The sequence below is a fragment of the Conger conger genome, chromosome 6 (assembly GCF_963514075.1).
Source record: "Conger conger chromosome 6, fConCon1.1, whole genome shotgun sequence".
NCBI lineage: Eukaryota > Metazoa > Chordata > Actinopteri > Anguilliformes > Congridae > Conger > Conger conger.
In genome coordinates, this window is record NC_083765.1 from 43,250,584 (window position 1) to 43,265,583 (window position 15,000).

Genomic DNA, 15,000 nt, shown 5'->3' on the forward strand with positions numbered 1-15,000 from the left:
AGAGAGAGAGAGAGGGAGAGATCTTAGGGGGGATGTAGTCCTGTATTAAACACGGTTTCTTGTGTCATTGCCCAAGGATGTGCAGTGAACCCTCCTCTGCTCAGGCCTATTTTCTCTTACTAAATTATTCAATCATCCATTTTAAAACAGCACCTCTGCTCCATGCTAATCTATTTTCTTTTCTACACTTACTGTCTACACGCTGTGTGACTGTTCCAAATGTTATGTATCATTATAGTAATAGTATTCGTAGTCGTAATAGTCAATGACGTGCAGTTTTTGTTAGAGATTTGTCGGGGTCTTGGGATTGTGAAGCGCAACGTAAATGTTCATTGGGCAAGAAATAATCTTATTAAGCAACACGATCGAGGAAAACGCCTCTGTCCTTGTTTAGAAATTATCGTAAATCTTAAAATGTCATAAAAAAAAAAAAAACGCAATTCAGTCCCACACTCGGGTGACCATGTTTGTGTTCTGCATAATGCAATTGGCACACGCACAGTCTTTTAGGTGGGGAGTGATCCGTGAAGCGTCTCACAAATCACCAGTGAGCTCCTTTGGCATTCCCGGAAACCACTTACAGCATGGGAGTATTGTGGCCCAAAGCTAGATCTCTATTTAGAAAGATTTTAATCTCAATTAATTTCTTGGTGTAAATGGATTCAAAAAATTTAATCAGATATTTAGCTGATACCTTTATCCAAAGACTTAACCAAGACCAAGCAAGAGGACAATCCCCCCTGGAGCAATGTTGGGTTAGGGGCTTTGCTCAGGGGCTCAACAGTTTTGTGGATCTTATCGTGGCTACGCCAGGGCTGGAACCAGCAACCTCCTGAGTCCCAGTGATATATCTTATCTGCTAGGCTACAGGCAGCCCAATGTTGAAGTGTCCCTGAGCAAGACACCCAATCAGATGCACACATGCAACCACCATCCGCCCACACATTACCATTACATCTATGGTAGCCCTTCATGACAAAAAACTCCATCCATTATATGATGGAGAGACCACCTCCCCTATCTTTTCTCTGAAGAATAATACCCTCTTTCACACACTCCCTCTCTCTTTTGCACACTCCCTCTCTTCTCCTTGTCTTTTCCTCCTTCTTTTTCTTGTTTTCTCACTTTTTCATTTTGTCCTCATCAACACACTGCAATGCCGAGTGCTGATGGAGAGATTTCCCTCCCCATATTGTGTACTCTTAATCTCCTTTTCTCCCCTCTCTCCATCTCTCTCCCCATCTATCTCTCTCCCTCTTTCTCTCTCCCTCTCTCTCCCCATTTTCTCTCTCTCTTCCTCTCTCTCCCTCACCTCTCTCCATATGCAGAATGAAAAACAATGAAAGCCAGATTTATTCATCATTTTTAACATTCCAGAAAAAAATGAACACCAATGACTATCTAACATTCTAGTTATTTATGACTTCAGTAGGAAAAAAACATTGCATGGACATGAGTCTTCTACACTTCTACACAAAGCTTCCAGAAGGTAAACTGCAATTCAACAGAAGAACTATATCTATTTAAATGGTTCTGTGTCTGGGAGCTTCCACACTTCACACCTATGACAGAGGGCTCCATGATGAACTGAAAAGGGTGCAGAATGCTATTTTTTGGAAGAGTAAAGGGCCTGTTCTTTGAGACATATATGTAGAAGGCCATTATGAAGGGGGAATGACATCAAACTGGGCCAGAAGAGGAATGCCTGGCTGGCTTAAGAACTGTAGCTCGGTGATCCCTGTAAAACAAGAGCTCCAGACAGAGGTTCACTGCATTCAATACTCACAGGAACGGTGAGCATTCTTTAAAGGGATCATTGCTGTCCTCCTCCACATCTGACAGCTGGCAGGGATGGGAGAATATGACACTCATACCCGCAGAGGCACCTACAGCTTGACTTGTGCCCTGCGCTCTCAGAAGGAAGGGTTCCAAACGGCTCCAGGCACTCAGAGAAAATGGTTCCAGGAGGAACCCTATCTAGTGCAAGGGTTCTTTCTCAGGAGAAATGGTACAATCTGGGAGCTGTCACACTCTTCACACCTACCATAGCGGGTTCCATGAAAAACTAAAAATGTTCTCCTAAGTCAAGGAATCCTTTTTTCCAGTAGTGTCGTTTAGAGCCCCAGACTGCTTTGGCAACGCGGTTATAGGCTTGTCCTGTCAGGGAGGCAAGCTTTAATTAAACTGAAATTGAATTTGAGACTGGGAGAAAGACAGAGAGAGAAAATAAGAGAGAGAGAGAGAGAGAGAGAGAGAGACAGAGAGAGAGAGAGATTGGGTGAAATGCAGAGATACAGAGAGAGAGAGACAAAAGGTGAAAGACAGAGAAAGAGTGAGCTTGACTGTGGAAAGGTCACATCAGTTGCGTCTGGAATGATGACAGTTCTCATCTTGAGCGGACAATGCGCTGACTTCCACTCCACAGGGGGGGTTGGGGGGTGGTTGATGAATGGTTTCTGGCCCCAAACAGAGCAGGCAGAGGGGCTTGGAGCCAGGCTCCTGAGGGCCCCTGTCCCCCCTGGATGTGATGGTGAAGGGGCAGTGGGCTGGGAGTCCAGGCTGGCGCAGCTGCCCAGACCCCAGGTTCACACTACCTTCCCCTACTGGAGGAAGTGGGTAACGCAGAATGACTCTGCAGCGTTCCTGCAATGCCCTATCAACATTATGAGAACAGAAGCTGAAAGGGCTGGTGACAGTGCTGAACCTGTGCTCTTCTCTCTGGGTCAGGATCCAGGACAGAGCCCTCCAAAACATCATGTTATGATCATCATTGTTTCTTTAATATTCTGTCCAAATCCTGAGAAAATGAAAACTCAAAAAGTATAATCCCTTCATGAAAAGGACCATTTGATGAGAGGTGCCCTGTAAAAGCAGGGCAGGTTCTTGGATGAGTGAGATGGGATGGGGGAGGTGGCGACAGGGGAGAGGTTTTAGGCAGGTGCACTCTTGCTACAGTTATCCAGGTATCCGCTCCCAGTAATCAGCAGAGAGCTGGTGCATGGTTCCGTTCTACATTGCCCTTAAGTGTGTGTTCAACACGCCCCTGAGTGTGTGTTCTACATGCCCTTAAGTGTGTGTTCAACACGCCCCTGAGTGTGTGTTCTACATGCCCTTAAGTGTGTGTTCAACACGCCCCTGAGTGTGTGTTCTACATGCCCCTAAGTGTGTGTTCTACACGCCCTTAAGTGTGTGTTCTACATGCCCCTGAGTGTGTGTTCTACACGCCCCTGAGTGTGTGTTCTACACGCCCCTGAGTGTGTGTTCTACACGCCCCTGAATGTGTGTTCTACACGCCCCTGAGTGTGTGTTCTACATTGCCCTTAAGTGTGTGTTCAACACGCCCCTGAGTGTGTGTTCTACACGCCCCTGAGTGTGTGTTCTACACGCCCCTGAGTGTGTGTTCTACATTGCCCTTAAGTGTGTGTTCAACACGCCCCTGAGTGTGTGTTCTACACGCCCCTGAGTGTGTGTTCAACATGCCCCTGAGTGTGTGTTCTACACGCCCCTGAGTGTGTGTTCTACACGCCCCTGAGTGTGTGTTCTACATGCCCCTGAATGTGTGTTCTACATGCCCCTGAATGTGTGTTCTACACGCCCCTGAGTGTGTGTTCTACATTGCCCTTAAGTGTGTGTTCAACACGCCCCTGAGTGTGTGTTCTACATGCCCCTAAGTGTGTGTTCTACACGCCTCTAAGTGTGTGTTCTACATGCCCCTGAATGTGTGTTCTACACACCCCTGAGTGTGTGTTCTACATGCCCCTGAATGTGTGTTCTACACGCCCCTGAGTGTGTGTTCTACACACCCCTGAGTGTGTGTTCTACATGCCCCTGAATGTGTTCTACACTGCCCTGCTTGCATGCACTTCTGCCAGTCAAGCTCCATGCTCACTCACATCATGGTCACAACAGCACAAGAGGCACCCCCCACCCCCTGCCCCCCACACCCCCACGCCCCTTCTCCTCCAACCCCTCCAGCGTTGGGTGTAGCCATTCTGATTACACTGCACACTGCAGGTGTTTGCTTTGGGACACTGCAAACCAGGGCACTGTTTGTGTGCATGTGTGTGTGTGTCTGTGTGTGTCTTCATGTGTGTGCGTAGTGAGGAGCGCAGAATGGAGGTTTTGAGCCCCCCACTCCCCCCCACTTAATTAAAGTCATGGGAGTGTGGGCTTCCATTGAGCACGTGAACAAATGCACCTAAGGTTAGAATTTTAAATCAGCTTTGTTCTTCGCACTGATCTTAAATAAACAAACGGAAAGTGGGGAACCCATTAATTTCCTACCGCCATACGTCAGAGGAACGACGGTTCGGCGCTTTCACTTGAAATATGAAACGGCAGGACTCACGGGGCGGATCTCTCGTGGGATTTGTGTAATTAGTGATTAGCCGGCGGTTTTCTAATGAATCCGGCCCTTAGTTCAGTTGCTGAGGGAGCTCACTCGTAAACGGCTTGTTAAAGCAAGTTTTTTGAGGTGTCTTCCTCTCTGGTCTGGTAGTCACTCAGCTACAGGGACAGCAATTACTGCTGCACGTACTCCGGCCCCCGCCCGCGCCCGTTGGCATGGTGCAGCCATGCGAAAACAATTCCCCTGGCCCCGCGCTCCGTAGTGACTTGGTCCCGGACGAAAAGGCGTAAACACGCATCGCTGTTGCGGGATAATTAGCCCAGGCCCGTGATTCGTCCCTGGGGGCAGTCTTTCTCACTACAAGAGTAAACATCTTTTTTACGTGAGATCCCGTGGACACCTGATCTGATCCTAAAAAAAATGTCATAGTAATAAAATTTGTACAGAACATAACGCGCATGCACAATTTTTCTCAACCCTCTGAAAACTTAGACCTACTATTTTATTCCCGTTTTGTATGCAGTATATATCCAAGCCAAGTTGACTGATTGACTTGTAAAAAAACAAAAAAAAACATCATGGAGACATTTGGAATATGTGTCTGCTTGTGGAAGTGTGGAATACCTCTAGCGTTCTGTATGATTTCCATCCATTCAGTGAGATAGAGATACAGCGCTTTCAATACACTGCCGCGGGGATCAGATCAGCAGCTACCCGCAGCGACAGGCCGGTTGAAAGTACAGTGGATGCGTCCGGGGCATTGCGCATCTCCGTAGGGACCTGCGGATTCCTCACACCGGCTGCAGGGAGAGGGGCGTGGATCTTAGTGCCGCTGCGCCTCCCGCAGGACCGCGGTAGTACTGCAGACGCTGTGGGGGTTTAAAAGCTCCGACTGAGCGCGATGCTGTGACAGTGAGAATCTGGATCTGACTGTGTAGAAGTTCGCTCCTCAGGATTTTCAAGCGCAAAAAACAGACAAGAAAAGATAAAAAAACCCCCACCATGGCCAACAAAGGGCAGCCGACTCCATACCTACACCTGGCGGAGCTGACCGCTTCCCAGTTCCTGGACATCTGGAAACACTTCGACACTGATGGTTCGTAGAGCTATGCAAACTTGTTTTCAATATTTTGAGGGATGGAAGTGACTCGTTGACGGGGTTTCAGGGTGAATTAAATGATGCTGCGAAAGAAGGTGGGTAGAATATACCTTCAGTTGACCCTTGCATTGAAAAGTAAAAAAGAAGGTATCAAAACTACATCAGAAATATTTTAATAATTTCTTCTTTATCTGCATTCTGTCTGAAAAATATTGATGCATTCTGTTGTTGAATTTCTTTAAAATAGGCTACAAACTAAACCTTGATTTCTACCCCTCGAGGGCAAAACTATTACAAGTGATGCTATGGAGAGACTACCAGAGGGTGTTCAATATTGTTGCGTAAAAGTACCTGAAATAATGGGAAATTATCCTGAACAAGACAAAGAAATGATATATTTAACATATTTCTTTCTTGGGTTATGACTTTTGTTTTCATGAAAACGACCCTGTTTATAAAAAAATATCGACAGATGAATCCAGATCCCACAGAACTCAGAGCGCGCGCATTATGTGACTGAGGTCCGTGGTCTGCTATTTTCCCTTTTACAGCGTGTAACTTCGACGGGACACCACGATCAATATTAATGCGAAGCCATGTATAAACTTTTTATGAGAGATCCAACAATAGCCTATACATGTTATCAGTGCTGCGTAAGTTTTAAATTGCATTCATTTTCTTTATATCCAGACCCGGTATTCACACATTACGCAGTTTATCATTTATACACTTTTGCTCGGGAAAGATGCCCTTATCCTGGGGCAGTTAAATTCATTATATGAATTAAAGTGAATATAATTTAAAGCATTGGATATCTACTAAAGCAATTTCCAGTAAACAGCTTCATCAAGCACTCACCCACTTCAGTATCAAACCTAGAGCCTTCGGGTTAAAAACCAAATTTCTCGAACGGCTCTGTCGCCTCTCACTGAGACTCAACTGCGAGTGGGGAAGGGAGTTTATATTGACTTTCTTTATAGGAAAATAATTCTTAAACGTCATGAATAATGTATACATCTGGCAGATATTGACTTAACAACGGAATCCGATCCGATTGAAATGGACCGGTGTATTTTTATCAATGGATTGTCTGTCAACGTAGCGGATATTGACAGCAGCAGCCTCCGATACGCGCGCATCCTTGTACCTCTCGGTGGAAGAGAGATGGGCGTGTCAGCAGCTTAACTAGCGCTTCAGCCAGGAGCGCATCTCCGTTGCTCTCCGGAGACGCGCGTCTTTCATTTCCAGCCCAATAATCAATGGGGCGATTGGATTTGCTATAATAAACACCGTTATCTTTTCTTAGAAGTTTAATCACAGGGGGCTACGTAACCGATATTCTTCTTCCGGTGCCACCCAAGACGCATTTAGAAATTTATCGACGTGAGTAATAGACATAATTTAAACAGACACTCTATAGTATCATATATAAGCAAGCCCTTTAATCAAAGGCAAATTTATTTATTTGATTTCGAGTAAGTAGGCCAAATGTGTATAAGTACATATTATCAGCCACGCAGTGGTTGAATTCCTTCAGATTCATTGAATGATTTTTGCTGCGCAATTCATCCTGGCAATGAAACTTTACGCGTAATCGGGGAATTAGTTGCAATAGCTCGACACATTCATTTTTATTGCATACATTCATACAATTTTTGGAAATTCACACAGAATAAATATTTCCTCACGTTCACTCGCTCGCTCTGTTTTTCTCAAGATGTACAAACGCTCAGCAGTCATCGCTCAGCGTTAGTGCGCATCTTTCCCGCTCCTGCAGCCCGGCCCCATTCATAAAGTGTACTCAGTCCTATCCACGGTACGAGCGCTGCTCTCAGTATGTGTCTGTGCGACGTAAAAACGAGACGGAAAGGCTCAGTGCTAATGATCGTGCGCACCCGAATATGAACGAAATGGGATATCTACCTAACAGCGTTCAAATAGGATTTCGTCAAGTATTTTTATAAGATGTCTTATGACAATATTATACCGCACTTTGGGACGTCTGTTTGTGAATATGTTTAGCGATTGCAGAAATTATGGCAAATTCTGAAAATGCTACTGATCAGTCAGTTGATGTCCATGTATTCGATTTGTGTTTTGTCTTCACGGATCACTTATTATGGTGTTTCATTCACTTGAGCAATTCGTAAAATTGTACCACTGGTCACCCATGCCTCAACAAACCATTAGCCTGTTTCATCTCTCGCAGAAGTGAAGCAGTAGCCTATATCTCGAAAATTCAGTGGGTACCATAATCGCGTTACGATTGCTGCCAGTTCCCAAGTCTCCCCTTTCAGGATGAAAGTACCAAGCAATGAACTCGTTCTCCTGCCGAAACGCTGATCCCCTGTCATGGAGGAAGACGCGGCGCTGTGAACATTCAGTTACGGTGCGGTGGAGGTTCTTTCCGCCCCGCTGCATGCGCTGCTGATGCCGGGAGAGAGCGTCCTTTGAAGGTATAAGGGATGCGCTACTGAGACACACCCGGCAGAGAGAGCCAGGGAATCCTCAGCCTACGGGTTGTGCTGACACACACGGATCTTTTCCAAGCTGAAATGCACCGAGTGACTGAACAGAAACGCCGAGAACTTTTAAATTACTCGCTTTCCCCATCCAGTGCCACGGAAATTGGCACGTTTTTCTTAAAATCCAAATAGTTACGTTTCCCTGAGCGTGACTGTGAAAGCTCTCTTTGCACACCTGCTCGTACAATGCTCACTATTGAGTGTGTTTCTGCGCACACACACTCTCTCTATCTGTATGTGCATACATGAGCGTATATAGAGAGGCAGGCATAGACTTGTAAGCCTTCATCGACTGACATGTTTGGTCTATGAACCAACTTTCCTACATTCCTGCAGCATCTGAATCTCTCGCATCACACTGGTCAGAGAGCTCGCCTTTTAAAACGAGGGCTCCAGATTCAACCAGAGTGATGTTATAGCCTTAAGGAATATGCTCCACTGAATGAATTAAGTACAAATCTAGATGTGTGAGTTGCATATCTGTAAAATCTTAAAATCTGCGTAAAACAACATTGCAGCCCACTTCTCTCGGACTGACATTTCCCATCTCTGTATGGCTTTGTGCTTTTTGCAGGAATAAGGGCGGTCAGTCACGCAGAATGATTCACATTATGGCTCTTTTACAGGCCCCCACTGAGCCATTATGCAATCCCATCATTGATAGTAACACATCATATAAGGACCGTTGGGAAATGAGCGCGGAGCGTGGGAAATCACATAAACGCGATTCTGACGCCTGCCGTGGCCCACATTCTGTTTACCTGCAGGACGAAGCAGCCGCTCTGCGTTACCGAACCAGCCTTTTTAGTGACACGTGACGTTTGCACGCTTCTAGCTTTCAGCTTTCAGGATCTTTCTAGCAAGCGCTGTAGCTATTTTGTGTGGGATGGTGGGATATACCCTCAGTGGCAGATTTGTGCTGAAAAAAGCGAGTGTCTTCCTTTGCATTGCATAAGCCGAGGTACGGAAACGCGCTATTGGAACTACAGACACGATGTCTGTCTTGTTGCTGGGTTAAAAAAAGGGGGTTATAAATATATGAAGAGGAAAGATGGCTTTGGGGATTGTTGGTCTAATCCCAGAGATAATCTTCTGTTTATGAGAAACTGTCTGTGTTTTTTTCTTCAAGTTTTAGATTACACCATCATCACCGTTCAAATGAACGGGACACAAAACAAAATTCAAATAGCATATCGAACAGAAGAGATATTTATCAGCTGTCAATGACTAATCAGCCGTTTAACTTTCCTCTCAGTTGTTAGTTGAAAAAAAGGCATAATGTGGTGGTGAGGGAACAAGCTTTGTGTCTGAAGGATTGCCAGTTCGAATCCCATGTAGCACCCTACTCTTTCCCTACCAAGTCAGATGCTTTGCCTCTGAACTTTGGTGGATTTCTTTCTCAATGTCAGTGCAGACTACCATCCAGATGTGGGTTATATGTGTAATTCCACCGGTCGGCTTTCTGGGGGAAAGGCAGATGTCGGACATAATCGTGATAAATCCTTCCTGGCGAGGAGAGGGCTTTATGGATCATGCATGATTTATGGCTGTTAAATCAGCGTGGTAAGTGCGATAATGAAGTCTCCCGTCCAATCCCACACCCCCTGTATTAGCGCTTTGATAATAGTGTCAGGAATGAAAGGCGATCGTGGAGCTGACAGCAGTTAATGACATCACTCATATGGGTCTGTTAACACCTTAAATAGTGAAAGAAATTATGCAAATGACCACCACACTGACCTTAAATAGTTAATTGAGGATTAGAACTATTTAATCAAATCATAAGATGTGCAAAAGGGGAATTGATTCTGAATGTTAAATTCAAATGTTTACTCATTAAAATTTCTTTTCCACCGTTTTTCCCATCTACCATGTATACCCAAACACAGCAATGCCCCACTGCATGTTCCAGTGCATATTCATTTCTACACTCTCAGAAAAAAAGGGTTCTTTGGGTTGTCACCATATAGGAACCATTTTTAGTTCTTTATGGAACCCTTTATCATAGGTGTGAAGTGTGAAAGCTCCCAGACAAAGAACCATTTTGCCCGACGAAGAATCTTTGAACTCGATAGGGTTCCTCTATGGAATCATAGGTTTCCTTTTGAAGCCATTTTGTTCTGACAGTGTAAAAACCTCCCATTCAGCTGTCAGGATTAGGGCAGAGCACGACAGGAGAGGCTGCCATTACAGTTTATCTTTGCCGCTCAGTAACCCCCAGCCTTAGCCCCAATCCTCCACACAGGGTCACGTGACCTCTCCTTCATGACCTCTAACCCCATACCACATTCTCCGTCATGATCTCTCTACAGTTCTGCTGAGTGCCATACAAATCCATTCTATTCTATTCTAATTTACAAAACAACCGCAGCTCCCACAAGTATTACACATACTGTGATCAATGCGTACAGGAACCACTATGATGTAAAAGGCAGCTTAAATCCACTGGATGTTGGTTGGTAGTGCCAGTAGCTGGACATTGGGTGTGTGTGAGGCTTAACCTATGAATCACCACTGTATGTCTGTAGTCTTAGTTGGGGTCATCACCTCTGTATGTCTGTAGTCTGAGTTGGGTTCATCACCACTATATGTCTGTAGTCTTAGTTGGGTTCATCACCACTGTATGTCTGTAGTCTTGGTTGGGTTCATCACCTCTGTATGTCTGTAGTCTTGGTTGGGTTCATCACCTCTGTATGTCTGTAGTCTTAGTTGGGTTCATCACCACTGTATGTCTGTAGTCTTAGTTGGGTTCATCACCTCTGTATGTCTGTAGTCTGAGTTGGATTCATCACCAGTACAACACATGTTACTAGAGACACACCTGCTCAGAAAATCAGGACTAGGAGAACTTGAGGTGCTGGAAGGTGCTCTTGAAGAACAAGACTGCAGCAACTAACATGAATTTAAGAGAAATGAGTAAAGAGGCTTTATTGAAGCTGAATTAAAAATCTGACAGTGTGCACTTTAACCACATGTGATTTTTCTGTCACGAATCCCAAATTGTGGAGTAGAGAAGCAAATATTACATTACATTACAAAGCATTTAGCAGATGCTCTTATCTGGAGCGACGTACAAGGAATGAATGAATAAAGTATATACAATTCAGTTCTTATAAAAGCTCTTTACTCTGTTCTGTGCAATAGTGTGATTGCTACACACTGCGATTACTTCCCCTGTGATCATTTCCTCGTTCCCCCCCCACAAACCCCTACAGGCACAAGGAGAATAGAACAGATTTCATATAATTTTTTATAATTTTTTTTCAGTCAAATAATTATATGTTGTTAAGTTGTTTCTGGCTGAGTTTCAGTGCTATGGGATCTTGAATGACCATAATGCAATTGAATGGCAGCTCGGTATCTTTTCCAAAGGGCAGTAACTCCCAACAGTGCTGTGGCTGATTGGCTGTTTGCGCTTGATTGATGAAATGCTGCCCCCTACTGGTACACCAACGGCACTTCCAGCAGCACCGTGTATTTCCCAGGTGGTTTTCCATCCAAACACTAGCCAAGTCCAGCCCTGCTCAGTTTCAACCACCGAGCATTGCTCCAGGGGGGATTGTGCCCTGCTTAGTCTAATAAACTGTATACATGTATGACTCTTTGGATAAAACAGTCAGCTAAACTGTAATATAAGGTAATGTAATGATGGACAGTGGTTTCAGAGAAACTCCTCTCAGCTAATCAGGTCTGGCGGTGATCAGGACTTTAGGGCAGTGGGTGACTTTAGGCCACCCATTGGTTGAGTGGGCCGAGGGGGAGTTTCCCCAGACTCACAGATGGCTTTTCCACGACTGTACAACCTGCCCGGGGTGTGAGGTCATCCTCACGGCACAGCGGTCGGCCTTTATTTCAAATCCCAACTGCCACAGACAATATTCACAGTGCCTTTTTCTGCCACTGGATTGTCACATACGTTCATAGCCTAACAACCAGTCCTATATGAATTGTACCTTATCTGCCGTGTTTGGTTGTTTGTTGTATGATCTTGATTTCCACTTTATTGTAAATTAAATGTGATGAGAAGGTCAGAAATGGGGCGATGAGGATCAAATTCCCCTTATGGTTCGGTTGGAGATGTATGGGTTGAGAGTTGATTTATTATTAAGGACTATGTTTGAGTTAGACTCAATCAAAGTTTCAAAGAGCAGACCAAGTTGCTTTCAAATCAAGGTTTAGTATGGCAGATGATGAAACACCTCGACACAGAGCCCTTCCACTGGCCCTCAGTGATTTCGGGGACTAAGCAGAAAGCCCATGAGAACCCAGCTTCACTGAACCCTGAAGTAATACGGCTCTTCACAAACTGTTTCCTAATAAGGTTTTCTCTGCACAGAGACATAAGTAATTCACATATCCTGCAGCATACCTTTATGGAATACGTCTCTGCATTTTCTCAATATTGATATTCAGTTAAGAAGTGTGACAGTGCCATAGTGCTCCTTCAGTGGAGACATTTGAACTATTTACATACATTAAATGTGAGACAAGCTTGACCAGCGTAATCATGTCTCAACCTAACTGCAATCAGACAGATGCAATCTCTCTCTCTCTCTCTCTCTCTCTCTCTCTCTCTCTCTCTCTCACACACACACACACCACCGGGCACCTCAGCTGTTCTCCTTTGTGTGATGATTTGGTTAGATCTCAGTGTGTTAGCTATTGGAACATAGTTTGCAGATGGCTATTTACCTATCAAAGTGTTATGCAAATTCAATTGGGGAAGGGGGGACATGATTTGTTTAGAGGTAACATCCCCTCCTGCACACTTTCTCATCGTGTTGTACGATTGCTGTGATTGGTCAGCAATCTGTCCCCTGGCTTAGGAACAAGGTGAAGCTCGCAAGCCTGGACATTTTGAAAATATGAAAACTTAAAGAATGCTTTAAATAATAATAAGTGAGGCAAAATATCGATCTGTATTTATATATGCCAATAGTGTATTTTTAAAAAAGAGTGTCATATACTGCTTGAATAATAAACTAATCACATATGTATGCAATATATAATGCATGGTCTATAGATACCAATAGATAATGCATGGAACTCATTGTGAGGTTGTTGAATGTTTTAGAATAACTGTACAGCTGCTATAATGCCTACATTAAAATAATTTATTCCAGGGAATATCCCATGTCTTCTCACAGAAAACTGCATCTCACCACATACAGTTTGAGGCTTTGGCTAATTGAGTTGAGAATAGACTATTGTAACACACTATTACTGTGATACAATGGAAACAGCTAACGGTTAAAAAAAATATTCAATACATATAGAGCAAATTGTTTTGCATGACAACGCTGCATCTTTTCTGTAGACATTTTCATTGTCTTTGTTTTAATGCATTCTGTATTGCTTTTCTATTTAAATACCAATCCTCCGATTCCCCCAAAGACTTCCTTCTCCACGTTGCCTGCAAATGAATGTCATCAAAGATTTGAAGGGTGAATTCATCCAGAGAGGGGGGGGGGGGGGGGGGGGGGGGGGTTGGGGGTTGTAATTTGAAGGAAGACATTGTTTTCTTTAACCCTTTAAGGTGTATATCACAAATATGTGATTAGAATGTCCTTAACTGAACATTCCAAAGCTGATGTCAGAGTTCTAGAACGTTCACTTGGAATTTTGAAGAAAAATTCCAAAAAACTTCCAAGGGGAATAAACTCCAGAGGGTTAAATGCCACAGAGGAAGGGAATATTGAGAAAATGTTGAAACAGGGCTGGCAAAGGCGTGTGCAGTGATGTATGACCGAGTCCACCTCCCACCTCTCTGCACGGGAAGACACGCTCGGAGTCGCGCTGATTTGCTTATGTTTTTCTCTCGATAGAACATCAGCCCTCTGCCGGCAATTTGAGCCAACTGACATTATCCACACAAGGTGTGTGTGCGTGCGAGCGTGTGTGTGTGTGTGTGGGGGGGTTGTTTGCGTGGAGGAGGGCACCCCCGAGGGGGAACCCCGATCTGAAACCCCAGTCCGCCTGTGTGTGACTCCCACGAGATGCCCATGTGTGAAAGGAGGCAAGCCGCTACAGAAAACACACACTGTTTATCTATCACACATCCAACACCCCCTCTCTCCACCTTCTCCTCCCTCTTCCTAACCCAATCTGACCCATAAATCTGCACATCCAGACAGGCTCATCAGTCCCTTTTTCTACACTCCCATATGATCCCTGTAAGCCCACCCGCCTACCAAGAGATTAGCAAACCCCTGGGTTCAGGCACAGAGCACTAGCTAAAACCCCTGTTCTGGTGAAATAATAATAGTAATACTGAAAATAATGATAACAATAATAATAATAATAATAATAATAATAATAATAATAATAATAATAATAATAATAATAATTCATGCAACTTGGGCAACCCTGTCCACAGGCAGCTGAAATGAGAAAAGGCACTACTTTAATAATTTTATTGAATAATAATTAGGGTAAATTAGGGAGGGATTTTGACAATCACATTCCATTTTCTAGAAGAGAAAATTGAAGAAAAAAGAAACAGCGGGCCTGTCAGACTGCAGATCTCTCTTTTGTTCAAATGAACCAGCTTCAAACAGCCAGAGCTGTACACCAGACCAATTAGAGACATAGTGGTGTGTGTATGTGTGTGTGTGTGTATGTGTGTGTGTGTGTGTGTGTGTGGTGTGGTGTGTGTGTGTGTGTGGTGTGATGTGATGTGTGTGTGTTTGTGTGGTGTGGTGTGGTGTGTGTGTGTGTGTGTGTGTGGTGTGGTGTGGTGTGTGTCTGTGTGTGGTGTGGTGTGCGTGTGTCTGTGTGTGTGTGTGAGTCGTGGGGTATGGTGTGTGCGTGTGTGAGTGGTGGGGTATGGTGTGTGTGTCTGTGTGTGCGTGTGTGGTGTGGTGTGTGTGGTGGGGGGCTAACAATACCTGTGACAGCTTGCACACACTTTCCAGGGTTCTTAATTAAATCCATGAAGTGGGGATCCAGCCAATGAGACAGTACTGAACCAGTCAGAACTGGAAGAGAGCTGGAACAGAGCGAGAGAGAGGGGGGGGGGGGCAGGAGAG

General features: G+C 44.5%; 1 protein-coding gene across 1 annotated transcript in view; it reads left to right on the forward strand.

Annotated features, from left to right (window-relative positions):
* Window positions 1-5,273: 5,273 nt before the first annotated feature.
* The window catches only part of calb2a (calbindin 2a), a 25,345-nt gene continuing 15,618 nt past the window's right edge, over window positions 5,274-15,000 (forward strand). The window contains exon 1 of the mRNA XM_061246285.1: window positions 5,274-5,444. Coding sequence (XP_061102269.1) covers window positions 5,351-5,444 — 94 coding nt within the window. The 5' untranslated portion in view covers window positions 5,274-5,350. The remainder of the gene's footprint in view (window positions 5,445-15,000) is intronic.